This window comes from Cibotium barometz, chromosome 36 (assembly GCF_041138505.1).
Source record: "Cibotium barometz isolate CiBa-2024 chromosome 36, ASM4113850v1, whole genome shotgun sequence".
NCBI lineage: Eukaryota > Viridiplantae > Streptophyta > Polypodiopsida > Cyatheales > Cibotiaceae > Cibotium > Cibotium barometz.
Genome location: NC_141081.1, coordinates 39,040,692 through 39,066,213, shown reverse-complemented (window position 1 = coordinate 39,066,213; position 25,522 = coordinate 39,040,692). Strand labels below are relative to the sequence as shown.

General features: G+C 42.2%; 1 protein-coding gene across 2 annotated transcripts in view; it reads left to right on the top strand.

Annotated features, from left to right (window-relative positions):
- Positions 1 to 12,050: 12,050 nt before the first annotated feature.
- Positions 12,051 to 25,522, top strand: part of LOC147617878 (uncharacterized) — a 28,566-nt gene continuing 15,094 nt past the window's right edge. Inside the window, exon 1 of one of the 2 annotated variants that reach the window (XM_086776130.1) lies at positions 12,051 to 12,678. In XM_086776130.1, the coding sequence (XP_086632256.1) occupies positions 12,421 to 12,678 (258 nt within the window). In that variant the 5' untranslated portion in view covers positions 12,051 to 12,420. The remainder of the gene's footprint in view (positions 12,679 to 25,522) is intronic. The other variant, XM_086776131.1, reaches the window with a different exon arrangement.

Genomic DNA, 25,522 nt, shown 5'->3' with positions numbered 1-25,522 from the left:
GCCTACATCCATATATCACTACCATATTCTATCATAATCTCAATATTGCTTTTAATAAAACCTTAGCAACATCAAGGGAACAATAGGTTTTCTTTAATAGAACTAATTGGTCTATCTTGTTAACTACAACCAAGATAGAATCATATCTTACGTAAATTGAAGACAATATAACCAAATCTATACTTATGCACTTACATTTCATCTAAGGATTGTTTAGAGAGGATGCAATTTCCTTCGCATTTAAACCCTCTTCGCTTTAATCTTCTAATATGTCATGCATTGATTCACATAATGTAATGCATCCCTATTGAGTCCTAGCCAGAAGAAACTTTAAAAACCACCATATATGTCTTTATGTAACCAAGATGTCCTGCTATCAGACTGTCATCTGCTTCATTTAAAATCTTGTATTTTATCTCACCTACATTGGGAGTACATAGCTAATTGTTGAAATAAAGGCATCCATTCTTTAGCTTTTATCCCTAAATCTTTCTCATTTTATGAGGAGTTTTTCTTTCCTACATGAGAAAGGTGATGATGGGGGTATGAAGAAACTATCATGAGAGATCTTGTCTTTCACCTCATTCAACAAAAGGATAGAAATCATGATCATTGCAAGGAAGGGAACTTTTCTACTGAGTGAATCTACAACCACATGCCTATATCTGATCTTAAAATCAAACTTTTAAAGAGCTTACATCCATCTTCTTTGCCTCATGTTCAAGTCATTATGGGTAAGGATCCATGTTACTACACTCTTAGTTAACAGTATGAATCTTTGTCCAAGAAGTTATTGCCTCCATAACTTCAAATCATACACTACATCAAGGTAGTTACAAGTCATGGATATCATAATCCCTTTCATGGGGTCTAATCTTGTGGGTTTCATATGCTAGGTGTCCCTCTTACATGAGGACTCCACTAATGGTAAATCCACTGGCAGCAATAGCTACCTCAAATGACTTTTTAAGCTCACACAATTTTAAGATAGGTTTAGTTACCAAAGTGGCCGACACATGGGGGTCCACTGAAATAAAATTATGTTTCTTTAGTAGCGATGCCAATGGAGATGGTATCCTGGCATATCTGGGTAGTATGAAAATTTGATACCATCTTGCTAGTATGAAAATTTGATACCATCTTACTAGCCCTAAAAATCTTATTAGCTCTGGCCAATCTATGTCTTGCACCTTGCATCCTTGGAAATAATAAATCCTAAGTACTCACTACAATCAATGAAAAAAGTACACTTGCTTCTCTTAGCAAAGAGCTTATACTACCTGGGAAATTTTAAGACTTTGCTTACATGTTTCTCATGATCAGCAATATCCTTGGAGTAGACCATAATATCATCAAAGAAGACAAAAACAAAATCATCCATGTTTCTCATGATCAGCAATATCCTTGGAGTAGACCATAATATCATCAAAGAAGACAAAAACAAAATCATCCATGTGTTCCTGAAGATTTCCTTGCATTAATTGATTAAGGTAGGTGGAGCATTTGTCAATCCAAAGGAAATCATTGTAAGCTCATAATGCTCATATCTAGTATTGAAGGTTATTGTTAAGATATCTTGGTACTTCATCTTGATTTGATTATCCCAATTTTAGATCGATCTTAGTAGTGAACAACTAAGAACCATGTAGTTAGTCCAAAAGTTCAATCCTAGGGATATGGTATTTGTTTTTGATAGTCAACTATTTAATCCTTTATAATTAATACATAAAGTGCCTCATCCATTTCTTCTGAAAGAGAATTGGTGCCTCATCCATTTCTTCTGAAAGAGAATTGGTGCTCCCCACCATGGTGACACAGTAGACTATATAAACCCTTGTTTCAAGTGTTGCCTGAATCTCTCTTTGAGTTCTATTGCTTTAGGAAACATCCATTTTATAAGCTCAATTAGATGTAGGTTGGGCTCCAAGCACCAACTTGGTGACACAGTAAGCTATATAAATCCTTGTTTTTGCAAGTGTTGCCTTGATCTCTCCTTGAGTTCTATGCTTTAGGAAACATCCATTTTATAAGCTCACTTGGATGTAGGTTGGGCTTCAAGCACCAACTTTAATTCATGGTCCACATCACCACAATCGAGTGTGGAATTATGATAAATTCTTTCGGAAATACATCTATACATTCACTTAACCATTATGGCTTCTTGGTATTTACCTCTTTGCCTAATGGGTTTAGTTTGACAACATATATTGCTTGTTTCTTTCTAAGTCCTTTCAGCAATTTGGCAGCCTCTACCAGACAGAGTGATGGAAATTCTGATTTTCCATCCCATACACCTTATTTTCGCTAATATCTAGAAATAACGTAGTCCCCTTATAATAATGGATGTTGGCTTGGTTCTGAGTGAGCTAATCCATTCTAAATATTACATCATACAATCGTAAGACCCTAAATTTGCATTCAGTAAAATTCCCATTTAGCACGACTTGAATCTTGTCTATCTCATGGTAAGTGAAAAGAGGTTTTCCACTTGTCAGTTTCACTTGCATAGGCATCCAAGTGACATGAATGAATGGGTACTACTAGAATCAATCAAAATAATTTACGGTTAGAACTGTTAGTTTTGTCCTTGGTGCTCTACTACAATGTTAATCCAGCCTCTACCTTATTCTACCTCAGCAGCAATGGTGATAGCTTTAGAAGCAGCTAATTGAGTAGGGGCTCTTCCTCTCTAATTTTCCTATCTTTAAGGACCTCCCTTAATTGCCATGACTAGAAATATCTGGTTTTGAGGATTGATTTAGGTAATCCTTGATTTGATGGCCCTAATGTTGTCATTTTAAACATCTATTCTCTCGAAGAAGTTTACCACACTACTCAGGAGTCAAAAAGGGCATATTCATGGGAGGCACTTGAAGGAAAGACCTTCCTCCCAATCCAATTGCCTAAGAGAACGATCTCCCTTCTAGTCTAGTCTTCATGATTCATGACTTTGAATTTGACTTAGCCCAAGGTTTATCTTAGGCATTGGAGGATTGGTTGCTCTTTACTGAAGTTATGAATGGTTTATATTTCTCTGAGTGGCTTCCATGGAAAATACCTTGGCAAAATCTTTCGCCATTGTCACATATTCAAGGAAGGCTTTGTGTTATTGGCCAAGGGATCAAAGGGTGGATTAAGTTTTCAAACAAACCAAGTGAGAAGAGTGATCTCATCCATTATAGGAGAAAACCAGAGAAGTTGATGATACTCTTATATAGACTTTCCCTCTTGGGATAGCTAAAAAAAAATCATCATCTTATCTTCTTGAAATCTCACAAGGCAAAATCTTTAACGAAGATATTCCTTCATAACCTCACCAAGACAAGTGATTCTTATCTAAGTGGTTGAACTCATAATAATTCTTTCATCCTATGGCATTCCATGTGACCCTTAGTTGGGAAAGAGGTTTGTTCTTTCACTTTAATGAGCCACATCAAAATACTCGTCCATAGATTCAATCTAAGTCTTCACTATATGAGCACTATATCTTCTAAATTTTTCCCTTCACCTTTGGCTAAGACTTTCCCGGCTCATATGCGTGAAATCTATGCCTATTTCTCATTACTCAAGGGTATGACTAGTCCTCAACCATAACTAGGAGCCTACAATTCACAACCCATCTTCTACTTGTAACTAGTGTATTTTCTTAATTTAAGTTCGTTACTCAACTGATTAGAAAGAACCAAATTCTAGACTCTTACCTTAATGAACTTCAGTATTGTGTTTATACAAGGTGAGTTCATTCCTCCTATTATTGTAAGTGAACTTACAATGCGAGGGGTATATGCTCAAATAATTGAGACTTCTAACATACTCGCCTAGAGTCAAAGCTTGGTTTCTTGAAATAAAATGTCTCTTTATCAACTTTAAATTTTCCATAATCATTGGGAGAATTAACTCAAATATAATCTTGAGAGCTTATGTCAATAATAAGAATAAATCTTTGATGTTTGATCCCTTCCAGCTTCCCACATAAAGCATCATTGGGTTCTTGAAATAAAAAGTCTTATCTCACACATTTTTCATAACATATTCCCTAGTTAATAGGGGGCTATAGGATAACCTCTTGTAAGGCTATCTGATCCTACCCCTCATTGATTCCAATAAGCCCTATAACCAAGTAGCCATTACCATTCAATTTTCATGTTGCTGAGAAGACTATACACACACACACACACACACACACACACACACACACACACACACACATAGAGAGAGAATGAGACATAAAGAAATCCAATATGCACTGAAAATAAGACCTTTCTTAGTTATATTATTATTTACTTACAAAGACACTATCCCCTTTGTTGGCTATGGTGATCGCCTTGGGATAAAAGCCTACCACTTCTTTAACCCTAACACTCGGTCCTTCTTTTTTAGTCAAAGTGCGACCTTGTATGAGCTAGCAGCCAATAGGGGTGATGAAACAACCATTCTAGCTTCTAGAGCTTAGACTCACACTCTCATGGAGAGACAATATAAGTTGGATGGCACCTTGTGCAATAAACATAAATTGACGCATGGGTAGCGACTTTAATCCTATATCGAGGTATAAAATAATTAATAACTTGGTACATCTGATGACAAAGTCTAAGACTACAAGATCAAGATCAAGATCCAAAAAGTACCAACTCCTTCATAAGTCTAGCCTCTCTAAATTATGACAAGGGAAATATTTTCTCTTAATCTCTAGCTAGTGTAGGCAAGGACCCATTGTCTCGCCCACCGCTTGAGTCCCTGCTCTGCTAGGGGGTGGCTGGCTCACTAGCGTAGGCAAGGACCCATTGTCTTGCCCACTACTTGAGTCCCTGCTCTTCTAGGTTGGGGAAGTAGAGTTCCTTAGAATGTCTCACAAGCTCCACTCAAGCCTCAGAATCTCTTGAAGCAAGGTGCTAGAAAACAAATGATATCATATCGTGTTCTTCATAGAAAGCCAAGGGACCCTGGATAGACACGGCCTCATCATTTGTTACTAAGCCATCTTAAAAAAACCCAATATGATAACAATATCTAAAAGTACACTCAGATAGCAAATATAAAACCCCTACATGCGATCCTAGTGGCTCCGCGAGGCTCAATTGAAAAATTCCTTGTTAATAATGTTGGAGTGGAGATCACGTAGCAACACACACATATATGTAACAAGCAAGGAGAGATAAATGAAAGTATAACACTAATGTAGATTGATGAGAATGAGTGAAGTATAAGAAAAGTGACATGATAAGGTCACTTATACGCACTCATAAAAGTTTACACACACTCATATGAGTGTGTACATATGCTTAGGGAAGAAAACCTTCTAAAGAGAGAAAAGGTGCCTCGGCAATTATTAGCCTAATTCCACACATCACTACCATATCATTATTAGCCTAAGTCTACATATCACTACCATATCATTATTAGCCTAAGTCCACATATTATTACCATATAAATGGCTGCAAATCCCCCTTTAGTGATGATGTGAACATGTTTAGGGATCATGTGGCTGATCAATCCCAATAAGCCCAAAGCTTTATAAAAAGCTTCAAACTTCTCATGAGAGAGTCTTTGTGAACATATCTACCTCATTGTCGTGTGTAGAGACATAAGTTAAGGTAATCTCTCCTACAATGAGCCTCTCCACCATGACATAATGATAGTGCGCCTCAATGTGCTTTGTATGTGCATGAAACACTAGGTTTCTTGCATTGGCCAATGCACTCTAGCTATCAATGAAGATAGAGGTCCAACACCAAGATCTACTAAAAGGATCTAAGCCATACACACTTTACAATCACTAAAAAAGCTACCCTGTAATAATCAGCTTCATAGCTTGAAGTGGCCACTGTCAATTGCTTCTTACTGAGCCATGATATACATGAATCACTAAGATGAAAGTAAAAGCCACTAGTGGTGGAGACATTCGCGTGTTATAACATTCATCCCAATTGGAATCACTAAAAACATGTAGCTGAATATCATCCCCCTTAGCATAGAATAGGTTAAAAGTCAATATTAGGTAATTTGGGAAAAATCTCACATTTTGGGAATCAATTACTCCATATAGTTTTGGACATATCTTAAACATACTAACTCCAAATTTGTCGGAGATCATAGATTTAGATTCTACTCTTCAAGATCTTTCCTATGATATGTCACATGAGGGGGTTTTGACAAACTTTTGGTTGGACAAGTTCACCATGCTCCCATTTTTCAAATGGGAATGGGATTTTTCCCAAATTATCTAATATGGTGTTTTAAGGGAGTGTGTGCTCTGTAGCTTGTATCGAAATACTCGCTTGCCAATGCTTACTTTCAGGACTGTGTATAAACTTACTCAACTGGAGACCCCAAACTGAATGTTTGGCCTCATATTACATAGATAGATGAGTCACCCACAACAAATTTCTGATAAAGTGATGCATAAAATGCTTCACCTACATCTTGGAGTCTAAGCCTAGCACATGTCTCTACTAGTGTAGCAACAGGATTACAGTCTTCAAAGACCAAACCATGTAAGCAACCTCTGTATGTACTTTGAGTGTAATGCCACAATACCATCATTGTGCTACATAAACTGTACGCCTAAATAATAATGCAATGAGACCCAATCTTTCATCTCAAATGACATTTGTAATTCAACCTTGAAGGCTGAAATCTTCTCCTCATCAAGGCCTATGAGCATCATGTCATCAACATATAAAACGATAACCATAAATAATCTTTATTTTTCTTTACATAGAGGGTACTCTCTATTGGACTATTATAAAAACCATTTGCAACCAAGTATTACATTTATCTTCTCATACCATGCTATGGGAGCATGATTAAGGCTATTTAAAGCTTTACTTAATCTATATACTTTAGAATCCATCCCTTCTCAACAAATCTAGGAGGTTGAGATACATAAAAATCCTCATGCAAATCACCATTTAAGAAGGTAGTCTTAATGATGTACATTTCAACCATGATGTGTTGCCCATGTAATAATACACTTGGTCGTAGTCATATGAGAAATGACCTTCTCTTGAGCATCTCTCTTTACAACAAGCCATTCATTGTAGTGATCAATGCTACCATCAACTTTACGTTCCTTAAGTTTATAAACCCACTTTCTACCAATAGCCTTTTTACTATAAGATAAATATACTAAATAATAAGTATCATTTTTTAGAATTGAGTCATATGCATCTTGCATGGCCTGCATCCAATGATCATTTTCCTATGCTTCTTCAAAGGAAACAGGTTCCTCTTCATTGCATATATTGGCAATGAGAGCTCGATACACAATAGAAATGCATGATGAGTATCCCACAATGTCTGCACCAGCCATTTTGGCATACTCTTGGATGTCTATATGGGAGCCCTTTCCTCATCCACTGCATCATCCATAATCGCTTCATCAATAAGCTAATTTGTAGGCTCAAATTTGAGTTGATTTTCAGCTGATATGGGCTGACTTATATTACTTTATTGAGCATTCATTTGCTCCACATATGGCTGCCCGACACTATACAAAGTTAGGTGTATCAAAGATGTCCTATTAGTATAATTTTATTGGTTTTTGCATAAAAGGATGGCTAAACTAAGTTCTCAACAAAGACAACATATGTTCTCTACTCACCAAAATCAGCTTTGTGGCCACATGGTAGAGTTTATACCCTTTGCTAAATTTTTGAGCTGTATCCCACAAAAATACATTTTATCGTGTTATCATCCAACTTATTGCATTGTTGCTCAGAAACAAAGGCATAAGTAAGACAACCAAAAACATGTAATTCCAAGCTTCATAAGGGGTAATTGTATGTAAGGCCTTGGTGGGGAATTTGTTTGGCACATATAACTGCCTTTAACCAAAAAATATAAGGCAAATCTTGGCCTTTAACCATGCAACATGAGAGATATGTTCTTTCTCTCAACCACACCATTTTGGTGAGGTGTGTGTAAGGCAATATGCATTGATTCTTTCTCTCAACCACACCATTTTGGTGAGGTGTGTGTAAGGCAATATGCATTGATGTTTTATGCCTCTTTCAGCCATATAGACATGAAACTTCTTTGACATATACTCACCCCTCGATCTATATGAAGGGTGTCAATTTTACATGTAGACATATTTTTAGCCATAGAAACAAAGTGCCTAAAAGCATGTAAAAACCTTTAACTTTACTTTCAATGGATACACACACATGTGCTTGGAGTACTCATCAATAAAAGTCACAAAGTAGAGATATCCCTCAATCGATGGTCCTCATAAGACCATCGATATATGTGGTCCTCATAGGACCACATATATCCCTATGTATAAGCTATAATTTTTGGACAACCCTTCATCTTTCGAGAATGATGCCCATTTCATCTGGCCCAAAATGCACCCCTAATAGGGGCCTCAAGCTTTGGTAAATCTGACACCATCTATTAGCATTTAAAGCATAACAAGCTTCCAAAATTCAAGTGACAAAATCGAGCATGCCATAGCTTCGCATCACTTATAGCTTGTTAAAGCATAACAAGCTTCCAAAATTCAAGTGACAAAAGCGAGCATGCCATAGCTTCGCATCACTTATAGCATGTGTGGCAGTAACTGAACAAGCATTATGTACCAATCTCTCATACTTGTTTAACCTATAAAACCCATGGCTTATAGTAGTGGATATACCATAATAATGTCTCCATCACTTTGATCATGAACTATACACACCTCTCATTATCATCAACAAATCAAATCATTAGGCCTACCTACCCTAGTAATGGCAGAGACTAACAACGAGTTCTTTTTAATATTGAACAAGACTTCTAAGAGAGTGATTGTCCCACCATTTGTAGCAGTTGAGAACAACCTTACCAACTTCTTTGACTAGATATAAGGAGTTGTTTACATATGTGACTATACCTCCTTGAGGAGTAGACTCGAGGAAGGAAAATAAATCATGTTGAGAAGTAATGTACTTGCTAGCACCACTATTAAAGTACTAGACATGTGGTGGACATAACATCCACGAGCTATATCCAACTTGTGTGGTACTATCTCTCTCACAAGTTACCCCACTATTCCACAACACCACATATCAGAAAATAGCTCATAAAATAATTGAAAACATGCTTCAAGAAAATTTCTAAACAACTATGGTAAGTAAACAGTTGCAATTTAGACAAGATAATTCAACCTTCTTAGATGAGTCTCGACCATGCTCCACATGTTTCGTTTCATAAGATCTCTTTCCTCTTCTAAATGATTATAAAACTAATAAATCCATGCCAATCATCTTTAATGATGGGTATAAAATCTTCCCTTGTATTCATGCTAAGTTTGGGTTATGCACCAATGACATGTCTCATCCTTAAATTTATACATGATCTACTACATTTTTTAGATTATGACTTTTTTAATATATCTTGGCCTATATTTTAATCCTAATATTTTGAGGGTCCATTATAATGCTTAATACCTTAGAATAGCTCTTTAGACGTGATTCTAGGAAATGATTGTCCTAAGGCACCATTCACTAGTCTTCTTATGCACACAATCGTGGTTTATCCTTCTCAAAAAGAGGTTTAGTTTTCCCTTTATTATAGTGATTAACCTTCAAAAATGGTTAGAGGATATCTAATCTCGTTAGGGAGGTACAACCTTTCATGTGCATATTACTAGTAAGCTAGATACACATTTATAAGGGAATTAGACCTAAGTTTCTAGACCTAAGCTTCACCCAATGTTTTTGGGGGGGAGATAATAAAACATGATTATACTAGCTAAAATATACAACTTTAACCACCAAAAGATAGTCTTTTAATAGCCTTGGTTAGATAAAAAAAACCACGTGCCACTAAGTGAAATGCACTACACGAACACAATTAGGTTTTCACATTAATCTTTATCTCAATTTCACCCTAATTCTAAGGCCTAAGATAATTATCTACTAAAAATATTCACTCATGTAATTTGAGGATTTAACCTAATTACCAAAATTTATAAGGTTCACCCCAAGGAAAAAATTTCCCACTCCTAAAATATCCAAATCCTAACTCATAAGGATAGCATTATGTTGTGAATCTTAATGTGTGAGTACGTTAGTGATGAGGAGAGGCGGGTTTGCCAGAGGGCAGTCGCTTTGGGCACTGTTCTCAGAGGTTGGCCACTTAGCCAATGTTCTCAAATCTCGATTGAAGTTGTTGAGCCGAAGGTGCTCTGAGGGTTGAGCTAAGGTGTTGGCTAGATCCTAGTTGAAGGAGGCATTGAGGCCTAGAATAAGCTTGTGTAGGCTAGAACTACGAATTGCGGGAGAAGGCACCAGAGAAGGCTTAAGGCAATGTTGTAGCTCATCTAAGGTTCCCATTGTTGAGATAGGATAACCCCCCCACCAGCAGGTGGCAGGATACACCCAACGAGGATATATATATATATATATATATATATATATATATATATATACTAAGTAGTAAGCTAAAGCTTGTTTGAGAGATTCAAGAGAGAGGAAACATGTGTCTTAGGGAACATCAAGAGGGGGAACGAGAAGGAGAAGGAAAAAAAGAGAGGGAAAGAGGAGAGAGAAAGAGAGGAATATACATGCATAGAGAAAGATAGAGGAAAGTGCAAGTTGTTATGAATGTAAATGGTGGGGCTAAGGGAAACACCTATAAAAGTCCATATAGTAAAGAAAGGCAGATGCCATGGGAATCCCCTCATTGTCATAGATGTTTTATAGGATGCTTTATAGGGCAAAGTCATTCTCCTATTTGTTGTCATAGTTGCATGCACCACCAACTTCTTTAAGCTATTAAAACTCTTGTATTCTAACCAATACTTCACCAACCTCTTTGACTGAAATCAGAAAGTGTATCTCAAAAATTTTCAAGAACTTTCGTGTGTGAATAAGATTAAGTAAACCCCTTAAACTTGGTTACAAATGAAGTTTAGTGCTTAGGGTGAGCTAAAGGGGATATCATTTGGCTCACCATGTCATCGTTGGATTATAATGCTCATTGACAAATGAGCATATGTGTAATATGAGGCCGGTTAGACGTTGTCGAGCTGAAGAATTATAGGCAATCATAATCATTTATAGAGCATGGTCATACAACATCCACGCTTCCTTCCAAAAGCTTTTTTGAGAGCTTTAAGAGAGATGAAACATGTAGTGTCTTAGGGAACATTAAGAGGGGAAAGAGATGGAGAAGGAAAAAAAAGAGAGGGAAAGAGAGGAAATATGCATGCGTGGAGAAAGAGGAAAGTGCAAGTTGCTATCAATGTAAGTGGTGGGGCTATGGGAAATACCTACAAAAGTCCATATAGTAAAGAAAGGGAGATGCCATGGGGATCTCCTCATTACCATAGATGTTTTATAGGGCAAAGGCATTCTCCTATTTGGTGTTATAGTTGCATGCACCAACTTCTCTAAGCTATTAAAACTCTTCTATTCCAACCATACTTCACCAACTTCTTTGGCTGATATCAAAAAGTGCATCTCAAATGTTCTATCTCATTTTTCAAGGACTTTCGTGTGTGAAGAAGATCAAGTAAACCCCTTAGTGCTTAGGGCGAGGTAAAGGGGATATCATTGGGCCCATGTCATAGTTGGATTATAACACCCATTGACAAACAAGCATGTGTGGTCATAACAATATGAGGCCGCTTAGACATTGTCGAGTTGAAAAATTATAGGGCAATCATAATCATTTGTAGAGCATGGTCATACCATCCACGTTTTCTTCCAAGTTGGCATCTAGCTCTTGGCCACGAGCATTACTAACCACTTTGGCATGATAATCTCTAATGTGTAGAAGAGACACCCGATTATTTTTGTGGCTGCTATAGCTTTTGTGGCATAAAGTTAGTGCAATCACATGTGCTTACGTGAAACATCCAATCAAAACGAAACTATCGAGAATCCTCCTCTATGAAAAGCTTGTTTTTTCATGCATTCGAAGGGACCAAGTGGTCAATAAATGGTGTAAATTCCTCCATCCGGTGTCTCACTGTGTAGTTGTATGTGTAGTTGTAGTAGGCCCACTTGTTGATGGGTTTAGAATGACAAGTACCTCATCAATTCATTTGATGTGTTAGGATCTAAACCTCCGCGGAGGCATTTCTTTTTAAAAATTTTGCGCAAATAATTCCTAATTGATGAGAGGACTCCTCCCCATTTTTTGACAGTGGCGCCTGGCAGTTGTACTTTTAAAGCTTCTATGTGCCATGAAGTTGAGGGAAGTTGGGCTACCGACTGCCCAACTAGATGTGTGTGGTCGCAGACCAACGGTAGCATTCAAACAGACACTCTGCATCATGCAAAACCGAAGTTAAAAGCTGTGGGCAGCTCCGTCCCCTTCACCTTGCATTTTCCGCCCAACCCAACAAAAGACCGAGCTTGCATTGTTGCTGATCGGCTCGAAATCGGAAGCACCAAGTAGGGTTTCATAGAACACAGAGCTCAACGACCAGTCATGGCTGCCCTCTCGGCTGCTAGGGTTTCTTCTCCTGCCATGGAAAACGCCCTCGATGCAATCCAGGCCACTCTCCTCCATCGCTGCCGCGCCGTCAGCGCCAAGGAACACCATCATCTGCAGCTGCCATGGAGCCTCCGGAAACCCTCAACAATAGCTAGGGTTCGCATGAGCGTTAGTGTTGGCACAGAGTCTCCCGTCAGCGATGCTCTCTTCGCAGACTACAAAGCGTCTTGCGCTTTCATGTTCCCAGGTCAGGTTGGGGTTCTGTTACTCTCAATTTTTATGTTTTCTTGTATGCTTGTATGCATTAGGGCTTAATTACCTTCCATCTTCTTGATTTCCTCTTGCATGTTCATCCTCCTTACTTATGTGCTGTTCTTATTCACAACACACACATGCATGCTCGCAGCTTCCTTCCTTTTGTTTCTTCCTCAGATCTTGTACTCCTCACACCTGTTCAGGAAACCCATGATGTGCTCAGAACCTGGCCGGCAGGTTTAAACAAATGCGGAGGGGGTGAAACTTCTCTGTCCCCAGTCACTGTAGTGATTGGCTTTTTGATGGGTCAGTTTTTACTTAGGCACGTCAGGCTTCTGGTGATTGCTCTTTAGCTCCATATCCTGGGCTAGCACGAGCCTCTTGGAAGGTTCTGGGTCGGAAACACTGGACATTCCATTGAATTTGCGTGTGGCAGCGGGAACCACTTGCATGGATCCTCTACAAAATGGTCTGACCAATAAGTAACCACACCGAAATCATTGGTTTGAGCCAAAAAACAGCCTTGCCACTGCCACTGCGTACACGCATCACCAATAAGGTGACATTTAGCTAACAATACCTTCTCCCTCTCCGACCTAGACACGATGGCAAATACACTTCAAATTGATGTAACCATGTGTCAGGGATTCACATGCCAGAATCTGTGATTCTCACGGACAGAATCGTCCCTAAGATCTCCTAAACACAAGACAAAATGCATGGTTAGTTTTCAATTAGAATTCGGCAGGCTAGCTCACCATCCAACCATGATCAGAGAAAGTCGGATCACCCTTGAGCGTAGGGGCTAAGGCTCGGTCCACACAGACCACACCTAACTAGCGCTGGCATCCGATACCGCCATGGCTTGCCTTGACGGGGCCATCGGTGGACCATCTCCATTACGATGGACTAACCGGAGTGGGTTAACACTCATGGTCTAGATATGGATGCCCACAATGTGCTGAAACGCATGTATGTTGCATTTATGCCCACATGAGTGAAATGCTCACCCTTATACTGCCGGCTGACTGGGCACATGCTCTCTTGGGCTGGGTGGCTAGGCACTATGGCCAATGCTAGGCCCCTTTGATGGCCGATGGGCTGCCCTATGATCAAGGCCCTTAGTGTAACATGCAGCGGAAGTATTTGTAATTAAGGATCCTGTCACACAAATTCTCACACCGCCTTCTGTATCCTGAGTTTCGCGAGTTTAGCAATCCACTATTATGACTTCAAACTTTGAGAGAGAGAGAGAGAGAGAGAAACTGTACACCATATGGGGTCCCGAAGTACCCACTGAAGGGCCCCCTATCCTGTTATTTGCTTTATTACTTTGAAGAGACTGACTTTGGACTGACGATAAGCCAAACACAAAATCTCTGAGGACCAAGAGTCGGGCTGAACTATACACAGCTGTAGAAGCACCAATGATGACTAGTCTCAAGCCTATGGACTCTTCCCAATGGAATGAGGGAAGGCTGCAAATCTGAGGCTGAGGTAGGGGCTGATTGGGACTGTTCTAGGCTATGTATGAATGCTGAAAATGAATATGAATACTGAGTTTTACCTTCAACAATTGGTTGTAGAAAATCGATGTAGATAAGGATGCTGAAAACTGTATGTATGCTGAAAACGCAAGGTGATCTGTAGGGCTGAATGCTTTAGATGCTGCGTTTTGATGAATGAAGGCTGAATGCTCAAGTGTTGATGCTCCTATATGATGCTGATGGATGAAATGCTGAATGCTCCAATCGCTTATGCTCCTTGGATTGAAGGCTCCAAGCGTTGAGGTCTTGTTGCGTGAATATGATATGAATGAATGAATGATGAAATGCTCAACTATTTATATGGGCTTTTGATGCTGGTCGGCTGGCTACAGAGCTGGCCGACTACATCATGTCTTGGATAAATAGATAAATAAGGTAAAAATGCCAATTAAATGCTATAAATTATGGGAAAATATTGGAATAATACCAAGTAATATTTTGATACTTCTGCCATGGTCTATGTGGTCTTATGTGCCTATGGGATGAATGATATGCAAAATGCAACCATGAACTGATGCAAACCCTAAGGCTTCTACTGACTCTACATGCATGAATGCATCTCTTCAAGTGGATTAAGGGACTTGACTGACTGACTGACTCACTAGGGCTGAGGAATGACCTACGTAGCTCGTGCTTGACTTGTCCTGGATTGAGGATTACAATGGGGTCACGGCGTACGACAAATATCATCCTAAAGGGTGCTAATACTGTACAATGTTGCACTGATGTTGATGAGTCATCTTGTCACCATGCACTACGGTGCAGAGTGCATGTGACATTCCCTCCTGCTTAGCTTGGTGGCAAGTTCATGGCTTCCAAGTAGTCCGCCAACCATAGTTGTCAGGTATGATACCGTACAGTTCGTACGATACGATATCGTACGGAAAAAATACGGTATGATGTAAAAAAAATTCTTATTGTACGGTCTTTAAAAAAAATACTTACAAACTTTAGTATTTTCAATTTCAAAGAGAAGACAAGTTGTCACATGACTCAAACCAAAATTCCATTAAAACCAAGTTGAAAACATACATACATGTTAGGCTAAAGCCTAAGTGTAGGCGCATGTAGCCGTAGTAGTAAGTACAAAAAGTGGTGCACAAAAAAGGGAGGCTAGAGGGTTGGGACTAGAATCTAGATGGAGAAGTGATCACTATCAAAATCAGAGCTCTCGCTATGATCATCTCCATCAGAAGAGTGCCTATCGGAGCGCTTGCAGAAGTCACCTCGCTAAGGATGTTGCTCTTGTCATCAAACTTGGGCTCTCTAAGCTCCTGTGACAAGGCAATCGAAGCGTTCTCATTTGCAAGAGCGGAGAAAGAACTACCGGAACCTTATTGTGTGTTATAAACTTAGGTATTTCCAATTTTGAGATATGGAGTATTTTAAAAAGGAGGGAAGCATCATAGTACAGAGGAAACCTCAAATAGCCATAGACAAGCAAAAACAAGACCATTACTCCAAAGAAAAAAAAATCTTTTTGAAATTTTTTTTTTGGAATTTTTTTGTCCATAGAAATGTCGATGAAAGGTCCGCCGGGGATAGGCAAAGGTTGAAGTAACCTAGCTTTCTTTATATGTGGAACCTTAACTTTTTGACAAATCTTATAGGCTTGAACATGTGAATATACATCACGTCTCATTTTTAGCCAATAAAAGGACCGTTCTAATTTCTCAAGAGTAGTGTTGATACCTCTATGTCCTCCAACTAAGGAGTCATGGACATCATGGAGAAGAGCTGATTCCTTTTCCCGAATGACACAGAGGCGGTTCTTGAAGAACAATCAACCGCTCCTGCACTGAATAATGGCCAGGGCCCAGGCTCAGAAGTGAGGGCCAAATTGTATTGAGTACCAAACTCAGGGGAGTCGACATACTAGTCTTTCATGCTATCTATGTCCTTCCCTGTGATTTCGAGAATGGTAGACTCCTTGACTGTCTAGATGCTAGTCTTTCGACTAAGAGCATCTGCAACAACTGGGTTATGCTTACTAGGGATGTAGTCGATCATTCCTCCAAATTGTCGGAAGAGTTGACTCCACCTGGCTTGCCGATCACTCCACTGGGCACTTGGCATGGTTTGAAGCCACTTAACTACCTGGTGGTGTGTTTTGACTGTGAAAACCTGTCCATAAAGGAAAGGCTTCCAATGTTTGAGCGCTGTGATCACACTCAAAAGCTCTTTGTCATAAACTGAATAATTCTTTTCGACGACATCCAAGTTGACTGTAGTAGGCCACGGGTCTATTGTCCTGCTGGAGAACTGCACCTATGGCTACATTGCTTGCATCGGTAATGACCTCAAAAGGTTCATCCCTGTTAGCATTATTCATCTCCTGGTAGTGTGCCCAAGTTGTGTATTCCTCATGTTTAGGCCCTTGGTTGTAGGGTTGGCCACCCATTATCACATGTTTATTTTTGTCCAGTCGTGAGACTTATCTGGAGCAAGTCGGCCAACTATATAAGGCTTGCTCCTTCTCATTTGTACTCAACCTGACAGGGGCTTCCAGGCCCAGGTCCTCCCTCAGGGGAGTAGTTCATCATGTCCACACATACGGGGACCACCCCTTGCACAGAGCTGATTGTATCATTGCTTCTTCATCATTATGCAAATTTGTTTTCTCTCTCTCTGTGCCTATGTCTCACGCTTTCCGCTGCGCACTTTTGACATGGTATCAGAGCACCGGGTTGAGGCTCTTCTACAGAAGCTGTTCTAGCGTTTTTTAGAGAGGAGGAAGGAGCTTTTTTCTCCAGAATAGGTACTCTCATGGCTGCGTTTTCTGCCCTTGTGAGCAGGTGAAGGGCAGCCGGCATGGCTGCGTTTTCTGCAGATATGGGGCAGCAAGCAGGGCAGCCAGCCTGGCTGTGTTTTCTGCAGATATGGGGCAGCAAGCAGGGGAGACACCGTGGCTGCGTTTTCTGCAGATCTGGGGTAGCAAGCAGGGGAGAGACCTATGGATGTGTTTTCTGTAGATCTAGGGCAGCTAGAGGAGGTGCTGAAGTTGCTGTGTTTTCCTCTTCCCTCTCTTCTTCTTGGTACACGTGTTGCCGGCTGTTTACAGCAGCGTTTTTTTGCATTCTCTCATGTGCATTCTTGGAGGCAGTGGAGGCGGGTGTTCTTTTTGAGGAATGGTGCGCCCACATGGCCTTGAGCCCTTGCTTGGCCAATCTTTGCTTTGTCAGAGTTTTCAGACTCATGGGTGCACACTTGGATTCTCATCCTCGAGGTGTGTGTGGAAGACAGTTAGTCCTTTCTCGACAGCAGAGGGGGTCTATGAGTTTGTGCCAGTTCAACATAGTTTTGCTGTCTCATGCTCCTCCGCAGTGGCTGAGAATACAAGTATGTCATCCAGAAAGATGAAGACACACTTAGCAATGAGGATTGCAGAAATCCTGGACATCATTTTATTGAAGGTTGCAGGTGCATTTGTAAGGCCCAAAGGCATGACTACGACTACGAACTCGTAGTGACCATGCTTTGTCCGGAAAGCTGTTTTTGGAATGTCAGCTTCAAAAATGCGGACCTGATGGTAACCACTCTTGAGGTCAATCTTAGTAAAAAATTTTGCACCATCTAAATGCTCCGCAGCTCATCTTGTTAGCCAACTGGGGAGAGATGGTGTCCTCAGAACTACCCATGTCAAATAGCACTACATACTGCTGGCCCTTGGTAGAGCCATAAGCTCGGATGAGGCTTTTCTGTGCAACATCGCTCTCACCCTCCTGCTTAGCATCAAATACCACAGATGGCATAGGATGCATAGAAGGTAAAAGCTGAATTGCATTTGTGGTAGTAAGCGGGGCTGGAGGAGCTGGAGATGCTGTGGCAACTGTGGCAAAAGGAGCTTTGGAGGCTTACTCCGCTTGCCATTTGTGGCAATCCTTCTTACCATGTCCTTTAGTATGACAGAAAAAGTATATGTTTTCTGATTGGTATTTCCTTTGCTCCTCTGGAGGAAGATAGCCTCCAGTGATGCCTGCTTTAGCCTTTTACTGAGGGGTTTTCCTAGGCTTGGATTCCTTATCCTTCTTACCCCCTAAACTAGAGCTATTACTGTCGTTCTTCTTAGCATCTTTAGAAGATGCATTACCTTTCCCTGGTTGCGCAGCAGATTGCTGCTGTTGGGGTTTGGTATTGGACTGTGACGTTTGCTTGGGCTTGCCTCCGTTCATCTTCATTTCTTTATTTTGAGCAAGAGTCAAAGCTCGGTCATATGTACTGGGTTCAAAGTTGCGAACTGTAAACCGGATGTTGGGATCTAATCCACGAATGAATTGATCCATCTTGGCCTGCTTAGATAACCCTAACTGTTGTGCTAAAGTTAAACCTTTCCGGAAAACTAAAGCACTGGAGACCCGTTCTGTCTGAGTCCATAGAACTCGTCTGCCAGGCCGGTCATATATTGGGGTGGGAGAAATTTGGTCTTAGGTCATGAACAAATGTATCCCAGTTAAAAGCTGTGACACCTGTGGTCTGCTGGTCTGTATGAAGACTAGACCAATGCGGCAACCACCAAGTCCACCAAGTGACTGCCTTATCCATAAGGTGGGGAGCTGCTACGTGGACTCTGTCCTGAGGATCTGTAATTCTAGCTAATGGAAAATGAGCAGTTAATTGATGAATGAAGTGATCAACTGCTAAATGATCATACTTACTAAAATTTGGTTGACTTCGAATGACGGGAGTTGATGTCGGGGGTGCTGGCTGGTGGCACACCTAAGGTTGGGGAAATTGAAGAGAGGTGCTGGTATCTAAGATGCATGGCCTCCTTTTCCCTTTGGTGCTCGAGTAACATAGGTTCTCGATCGAGCTCTCGTTGGTGCTCCCGGGCGGCGAGTTCAACTCGACGCCGGTCTTCTTCGATCCTGCGTTGGGCTTCCTCATAGTCCCGTCTATCTGCTGTTTCTTGTTGCTTTCTTGCTTCGGTTTTTGCTTTTTCTTCTCTCCGTCGAGCCTCGTGTTCTCTTCTTTGTTGTTCCATCTGAAAGAAGAGGGAGATGTAGTCAAGGGTTGCTAGAGGCGGAGGAGGACGTGCTGCTGGTGCCTCCAAGAGCTGGAGACGCTCCATGAGAAGGTGGTTCTGAGCTTTGAGTAGAGCTATGGTGTCTGAGGTAGTCGGAAGAGCAAGGTCTCCTTTGGGGCTTCTACCGGCTGATGGGTACTCTCCTTTGTAGACGTGATGTTGAAGTCGGTGGTCGTGCCAGAACGCAATCTGACCATCCAAGGATGCCTTCACGCTAGGATGTGGTGTGTGTGGACAAGCTGAATCTGATACCAATGTAACATGCAGCGGAAATATTCGTAATTAAGGATCCTGTCACACAAATTCTCACACCGCCTTCTGTATCCTGAGTTTCGCGAGTTTAGCAATTCACTTTTATGACTTCAAACTTTAAGAGATTGAGAGAGAGAGATAGAAACTGTACACCGTATGGGGTCCCGAATTACCCACTGAAGGCCCCCCTATCCTGTTACCGGAATAATATTTGCTTTATTACTTTGAAGAGACTGACTTTGGACTGATGATAAGCCAAACGCAAGATCTCTGAGGAACAAGAGTCGGACTGAACCAATGATGACCAATCTCGAGCCTATGGCTATAGAAGCACCAATGATGACCAATCTCGAGCCTATGGACTCTTCCCAATGGAATGAGGGAAGGCTGCAAATCTGAGGCTGAGGTAGGGGCTGATTGGGATTGTTCTAGGCTATGTATGAATGCTGAAAATGAATATGAATACTGAGCTTTACCTTCACCAAGTGGCTGTAGCAAAACGATGTAGATAAGGATGCTGAAAACTGTATGTATGCTGAAAACGCAAGGTGATCTGTAGGGCTGAATGCTGTAGATGCTGCGTTTTGATGAATGAAGGCTGAATGCTCAAGCGTTGATGCTTCTATATGCTGATGGATGAAACGCTGATGGCTGATATGCTGAATGCTCCAATCGCTTATGCTCCTTGGGCTGAAAGGCTCCAATCGTTGAGGTCTTGTTGGCTGAATATGATATGAATGAATGAATGATGAAATGCTCAACTATTTATATGGGCTTTTGATGCTGGTCGGCCAGCTATAGAGCTGGCCGACTGCATCATGTACTGGATAAATGGATAAATAAGGTAAAAATGCCAATTAAATGCTATAAATTATGGAAAAAATATTGGAATAATATTGAGTAATATTCTAATACTTTTGCCATGGTCTATGTGGTCTTATGTGCCTATGGGATGAACGATATGCAAAATGCAACCATGAACTGATGCAAACCCTAAGGCTTGAATGGGAGAGAGAATTAGGGTTAGAGTTCATGTGGGAGACATACACAGAGAGAAGAAGGGAGAGAGAGTTGTGGGGATAAGTCAACTCACCAAGTGTGAGTGTGTGACTCCCCTATCACACATGTATATTGCACTAGTACACAGTGCACTTAGTACATTAAAAGTACTAAGTGTACTATGTACTATAACTTATGGGCTTGTACACACTATAAGGGTGGGCATAATGCCTTTACCCCAACAACCTCCCACTTAAAGGCAAAGTGCCCTTAAATGAAGGAAAAGAAAAATCAGCATGTACATGATAATATACAAGGCCATATCAAGGCTGAACCTGGCCTCATCCAATGCCCATTAAGTGTCTGCAATGAGTAAACCGCTCTGAATTTGCTTGTTCTCTATCACCTCTCTCATGAAGTGATACTTCACATCCACATGCTTCGTCTTTGCCGCATAATACGAGACATCAAAGCATAGTTCACCTGAAGAAGCTCCGCTGTATTGCTTTTATCTCGGACTCTCTGTGATCTTCGAGGGCCGTCCTCTGTGGTCCACTCGGAGGGTAACTCCGTGACACCCGACTCCTGAAGGGTGTCTAACAACCACCTAGGTACTTGAATAGATCGTGGAGCCTCCTGGTCGCGGGGGCTCTACTCCAGCTGCGGGCTCAACCTCCTGTACGGACTGAGGCTGATCAACCAGAATAATGGTCTGGGAATCATCATCAGACTCCTCTGGATCTCCAAGAAGTGGCGGCTCCTCGACAGTGGATACTGGAACATGCTCGTCAAAGACCACATCCCGGCTGACAACAATCTCGTTCCTGTTTGGATCATACAATCTGTATCCCTTGGAAAGAGAATTATACCCCACAAATACAAGCTTGCGGGACTTGGAGTCAAGCTTCCCCCTCTGCTTCTTCGGAATATGTACATACGCGTCACTCCCAAAAACACGGAAGTGTGAGACATCAGGTTTCCTGCCAAAGTATGCCTCAAATGGAGTCATATGGGGTACTGAAGTCGTCGGAGATCGGTTGAGGGTATGGACAGCCCTTGCCACAGCCTCTCCCCAAAGTGGACGAGGAAGATCACGATGCTCCAGCATGGTCCTCGCCATCTCCACCACAGTCCTGTTCTTGCATTCGACAACTCCATTCTCCGAAGGCGATCCTGTATTGGCTAGTTCCCTTTTGATGCCATGATCTGCACAAAATCTGAGAAATACAGTCGAGGAGAATTCACCTCCTTTATCAGCCCTGAGAGTCTTGACCTGAAATCCAGACTCTTTCTCCACCATCACGTGCCAATCCTTGAACCGTGCAAAAGCTTGGTCCTTTTGGGAAAGAAAGTAGACCCACGTGAATCTGGTACAATCATCCACAAGCAGCATAAAGTAGAGAGATCCTCCCAAAGATGGTGTCTGTTGAGGTCCACACAAGTCAGTGTGAATCAACTCCAATGGTTTCGAAGCCCGCCTGGAAGCCTGCTTCGGAAAGGATTCCCTGTGCTGCTTACCACGTATGCAAGAACTGCAACGCCCTTGCCTACTACCAACATCTGGCAAGCCAACCACCATTTGGTCTCGGAAAGCTCGCCTCAATGCATCCACATTTAGGTGGCCAAAACGAAAGTGCCACAAATCTCCGACCTGAGAACCTGTCTACGAGGAGAGTGCAGAGAGCTTGTAGATACCATTCTCCACACCGCCTTCCCAAACAACCTGGCCAGTCTCACGGTCCCGTAGAGCAACTGAATGCTCCTCAAATTCCACCCGAAAGCCAGTCTTGCATACTTCATGCACTGACAGAAGATGTAAACCCAGAGCAGGGACATAAAGAACACGGGAAGCATGCTTGCTCCCCTTGCCGTCGGGAATAATCTCCATCCGGCCCTCACTATGTATCGGAATAGTGGAGGTGTCGCCAATAAAGATGCGACCTGACTGCCGTTTCAGATCCAGAAAGAAGTCACGGGATGGAGTCATGTGCCTGGAAGCACCACTATCAAGAATCCATTCCCGAGTATCCTTTGCGGTGAAGCCAACTGCCTCCTCGCTCGAAGATGATGAAGCGTCGGAGTCCATCATCTCTAAGTGCAGAAATGCCGGAGTCTTTGCAGCTAAGGCTGAGGAATCAGCACTCCTCCCTGTTTGCTTAGGACACTTCCTCCAATAATGGCCTTTCTCGCCACAATCATTGCAGAATCTTTCGGCCTTCAGCTTCTCTCGTTTTGAGTCAGGCTTCTTCTCAAAAGACTTCTCCGGTGAAGCCTTTCCTTTGCCCTTGTTGTTATTCCGGCCTTTCGACCGTTGGCCAGTTAAGGCCTCCGAACCGCCGTTGTGAGGAGGGTTCGTAAAATGTTCCTCCTGGTCCAAGACCATTGGCACAAGCTCCTCCCAGGTAATGGTGCTGAGCGTGCCACTCGTAATCAACGAGGAGTAGAAAGTAGAAGATGAGCAGGCAAGTGGGACAGCAAAGTGATGGCCATGTCTTCAGATGATATCTCCTTCCCAGCTTGTAGGACTTCTTGCTGAAGGGCCTGCAGCTTGTTAATGTGTTCCCGCATCGTTGAGGATTGTGTTGGGATCATAACCCGCATTTGCACTTCCAAGGAGATCCGTTTCATGGGTGATACCCTGTTATAAAGAGAAGCCAAGTGCTCCCATATGCCTCTCGCCAGCGTCATGTGCTTTACATGATTGATCACTTGTGGTGTGCAGTTGAGGAAAATAAATGACCGGACCGTGGCGTTGACACGATCCCACATGTGTGCCTGTGCCTCTCGGTCCTTCCTCATCGACAGTAACTCCCCTTTCTCTGCTTCTGGCTGTGGAACCCCGATGATGATGAAATCAGCAAGGTCATATGACTCGAGCACAGACTCCATCATAACCTTCCAGATGCCGTAATTGGACCCGTCCAACTGACGGTCCACTGGGAACGTGGGGAGAGTCGGGATCTTCACGTGCTTCTCAGCCATCTCTAGTAAATCTGCCATCGCGGGGAATAAACTGAAAAGGGTGGGTGGGTGGGGAAAAAAAATATCTAAAACTTGCAAGTGGCTGTCCAGCACCTTAGCCCGCCTTCCTCTTGCACCTTCTCTTCCCAAACAGCCCAAAACAGTCCACCAAACAGCAGCCTAGCTATCCCCCTCTTGCTCAGAAAACTCCCAAGATCTATCACGAGCCTAGGGCTCTAATACCATGTCAGAATATGCAGCGGAAATGATAACCAAACTTGGGTTAACAAGAGCAAGTAGAGTGCAGAAAATAGACAGCACAAGAGACACAGAGAAATAGGCATGTAAACTCTTCTCTATACACAAGATCCCGCAAATAACAGAATGATAAAGTGGTGGGGAGCATGGGGCCTATTTATATGCCCCATGCCTGCAGTCGGCCAGCGCTAGTGGCTCTCCACGACTGCATGAAGCAGTCGGCCAGCAGTAAATACCTCCATGACTGCATAAAGCAAGTCGGCCAGTAGAAAAAAGTGCACACTTGCTGATTCGGCAGTCGACCAGCCACACGACTGCTGAATGGACAGTCGGCCAGCTGTTGGGGTAAAGGCATAATGCCCACCCTTATAGTGTGTACAAGCCCATAAGTTATAGTACATAGTACACTTAGTACTTTTAATGTACTAAGCGCACACTGTGTACTAGTGCAATATACATGTGTGATAGGGGAGTCACACACACACATCTTGGTGAGTTGACTTACCCCACAACTCTCTCTCTCTCCCTTCTTGTTTCTCTGTGTATGTCTCCCACATGAATAACCCTAATTAACTCTCCCATTCAACTGGTATCAGAGCAGGGGTGCGTGTCCACAGGCATTTTGACGCCAACTGCAAGGGCCACCGTTTTCACCTCTGTAGCTGATTTTCTTCAGAAACGCCTTGCCATCAAAGAGGAAAGCGTGGCTCTCTCTCTCTGCAACTTACGCAGGCTGCAGCTGAAGCAGGTCGACTAAGTGTTGACGTGGCAGAGCTACGTGTGAGCAAAGCACAGGGTAGAGCTGCATCGCTTTATCTGCAGCAGCAGCAGCAGTGCTCGTAGCAATCGCAGGCAGGTGAGCGGAAAGAAAAGGTGGCGGGTGTCCATACTCAGGCGATGAACCAGTCGCTCGCAGGTAGTCGAGCGAACATGTCTATGAGTCAGCACACGCAGGTGAAGGCGGCGGTGAACGAACACGTGACCACGTGGTAGCGGGCGGCAGCAAGAAGCCACCAAACGAAGGAGAAGGTGGGGCTGCATCCACCCGTGGGCGTCCCAGCGGAGAGGCCTCCTCTTCCCCATCGCGTCTTAACACAGGGCATCAACCGCGTGCATGGGTTGTGTCGAGAGCAGGGACGCAAGACCAAGCACGATTCTGTAGATGGGTTTAGGCATTCAACTGGTCGCTATTGTCATCCGTCGCTATTGTCATCTGCAACAAAGCTCTCCTCACTACCTTTGGCTTCAACTTTGACTGAAGCAGCATCAGCTCCTTCAATTGCCCACCTCCACAGCAGCAGCATCATCACCCCCTTTCCTGCAACAAAAAAAAAAAATCAGAAAATTACAAGGTATTTTGCTTCAATTTTGGAATTTGCATGTCCAATTATCAATTGAGCAGGTACATTCATCAATTGAGCAGAAACAGGTCAAAATTGCTCAATTTTTGAGCAAAATTGGCAAAATTGGGTGACATTGGTCACAATCAAGATCAATTTGCAGGAAATTGGATGTGGAAATTTGGGGCTTTTGATGTATTTGTGCAATTAAACATTCATACATGCTGTATGATGTGAGAAATCGCACATTCGGGCAAAATTGCAGCAAATTGCAGTGCAAATCAAGGAGCTTTTGTGCCGATTGGGTTGATTTGCATGCAGGCAATCGCATTTGATGCTGTGGATAATGTGTTGATGCCTTACAAGCACTCAATGTGCATGTAAATCAAGGGGCTTTCATGTATTGAATGTATATGTGGTCTGGGGGAAGCATTTCGAAGACTCTGGATGCCTTCATGTGC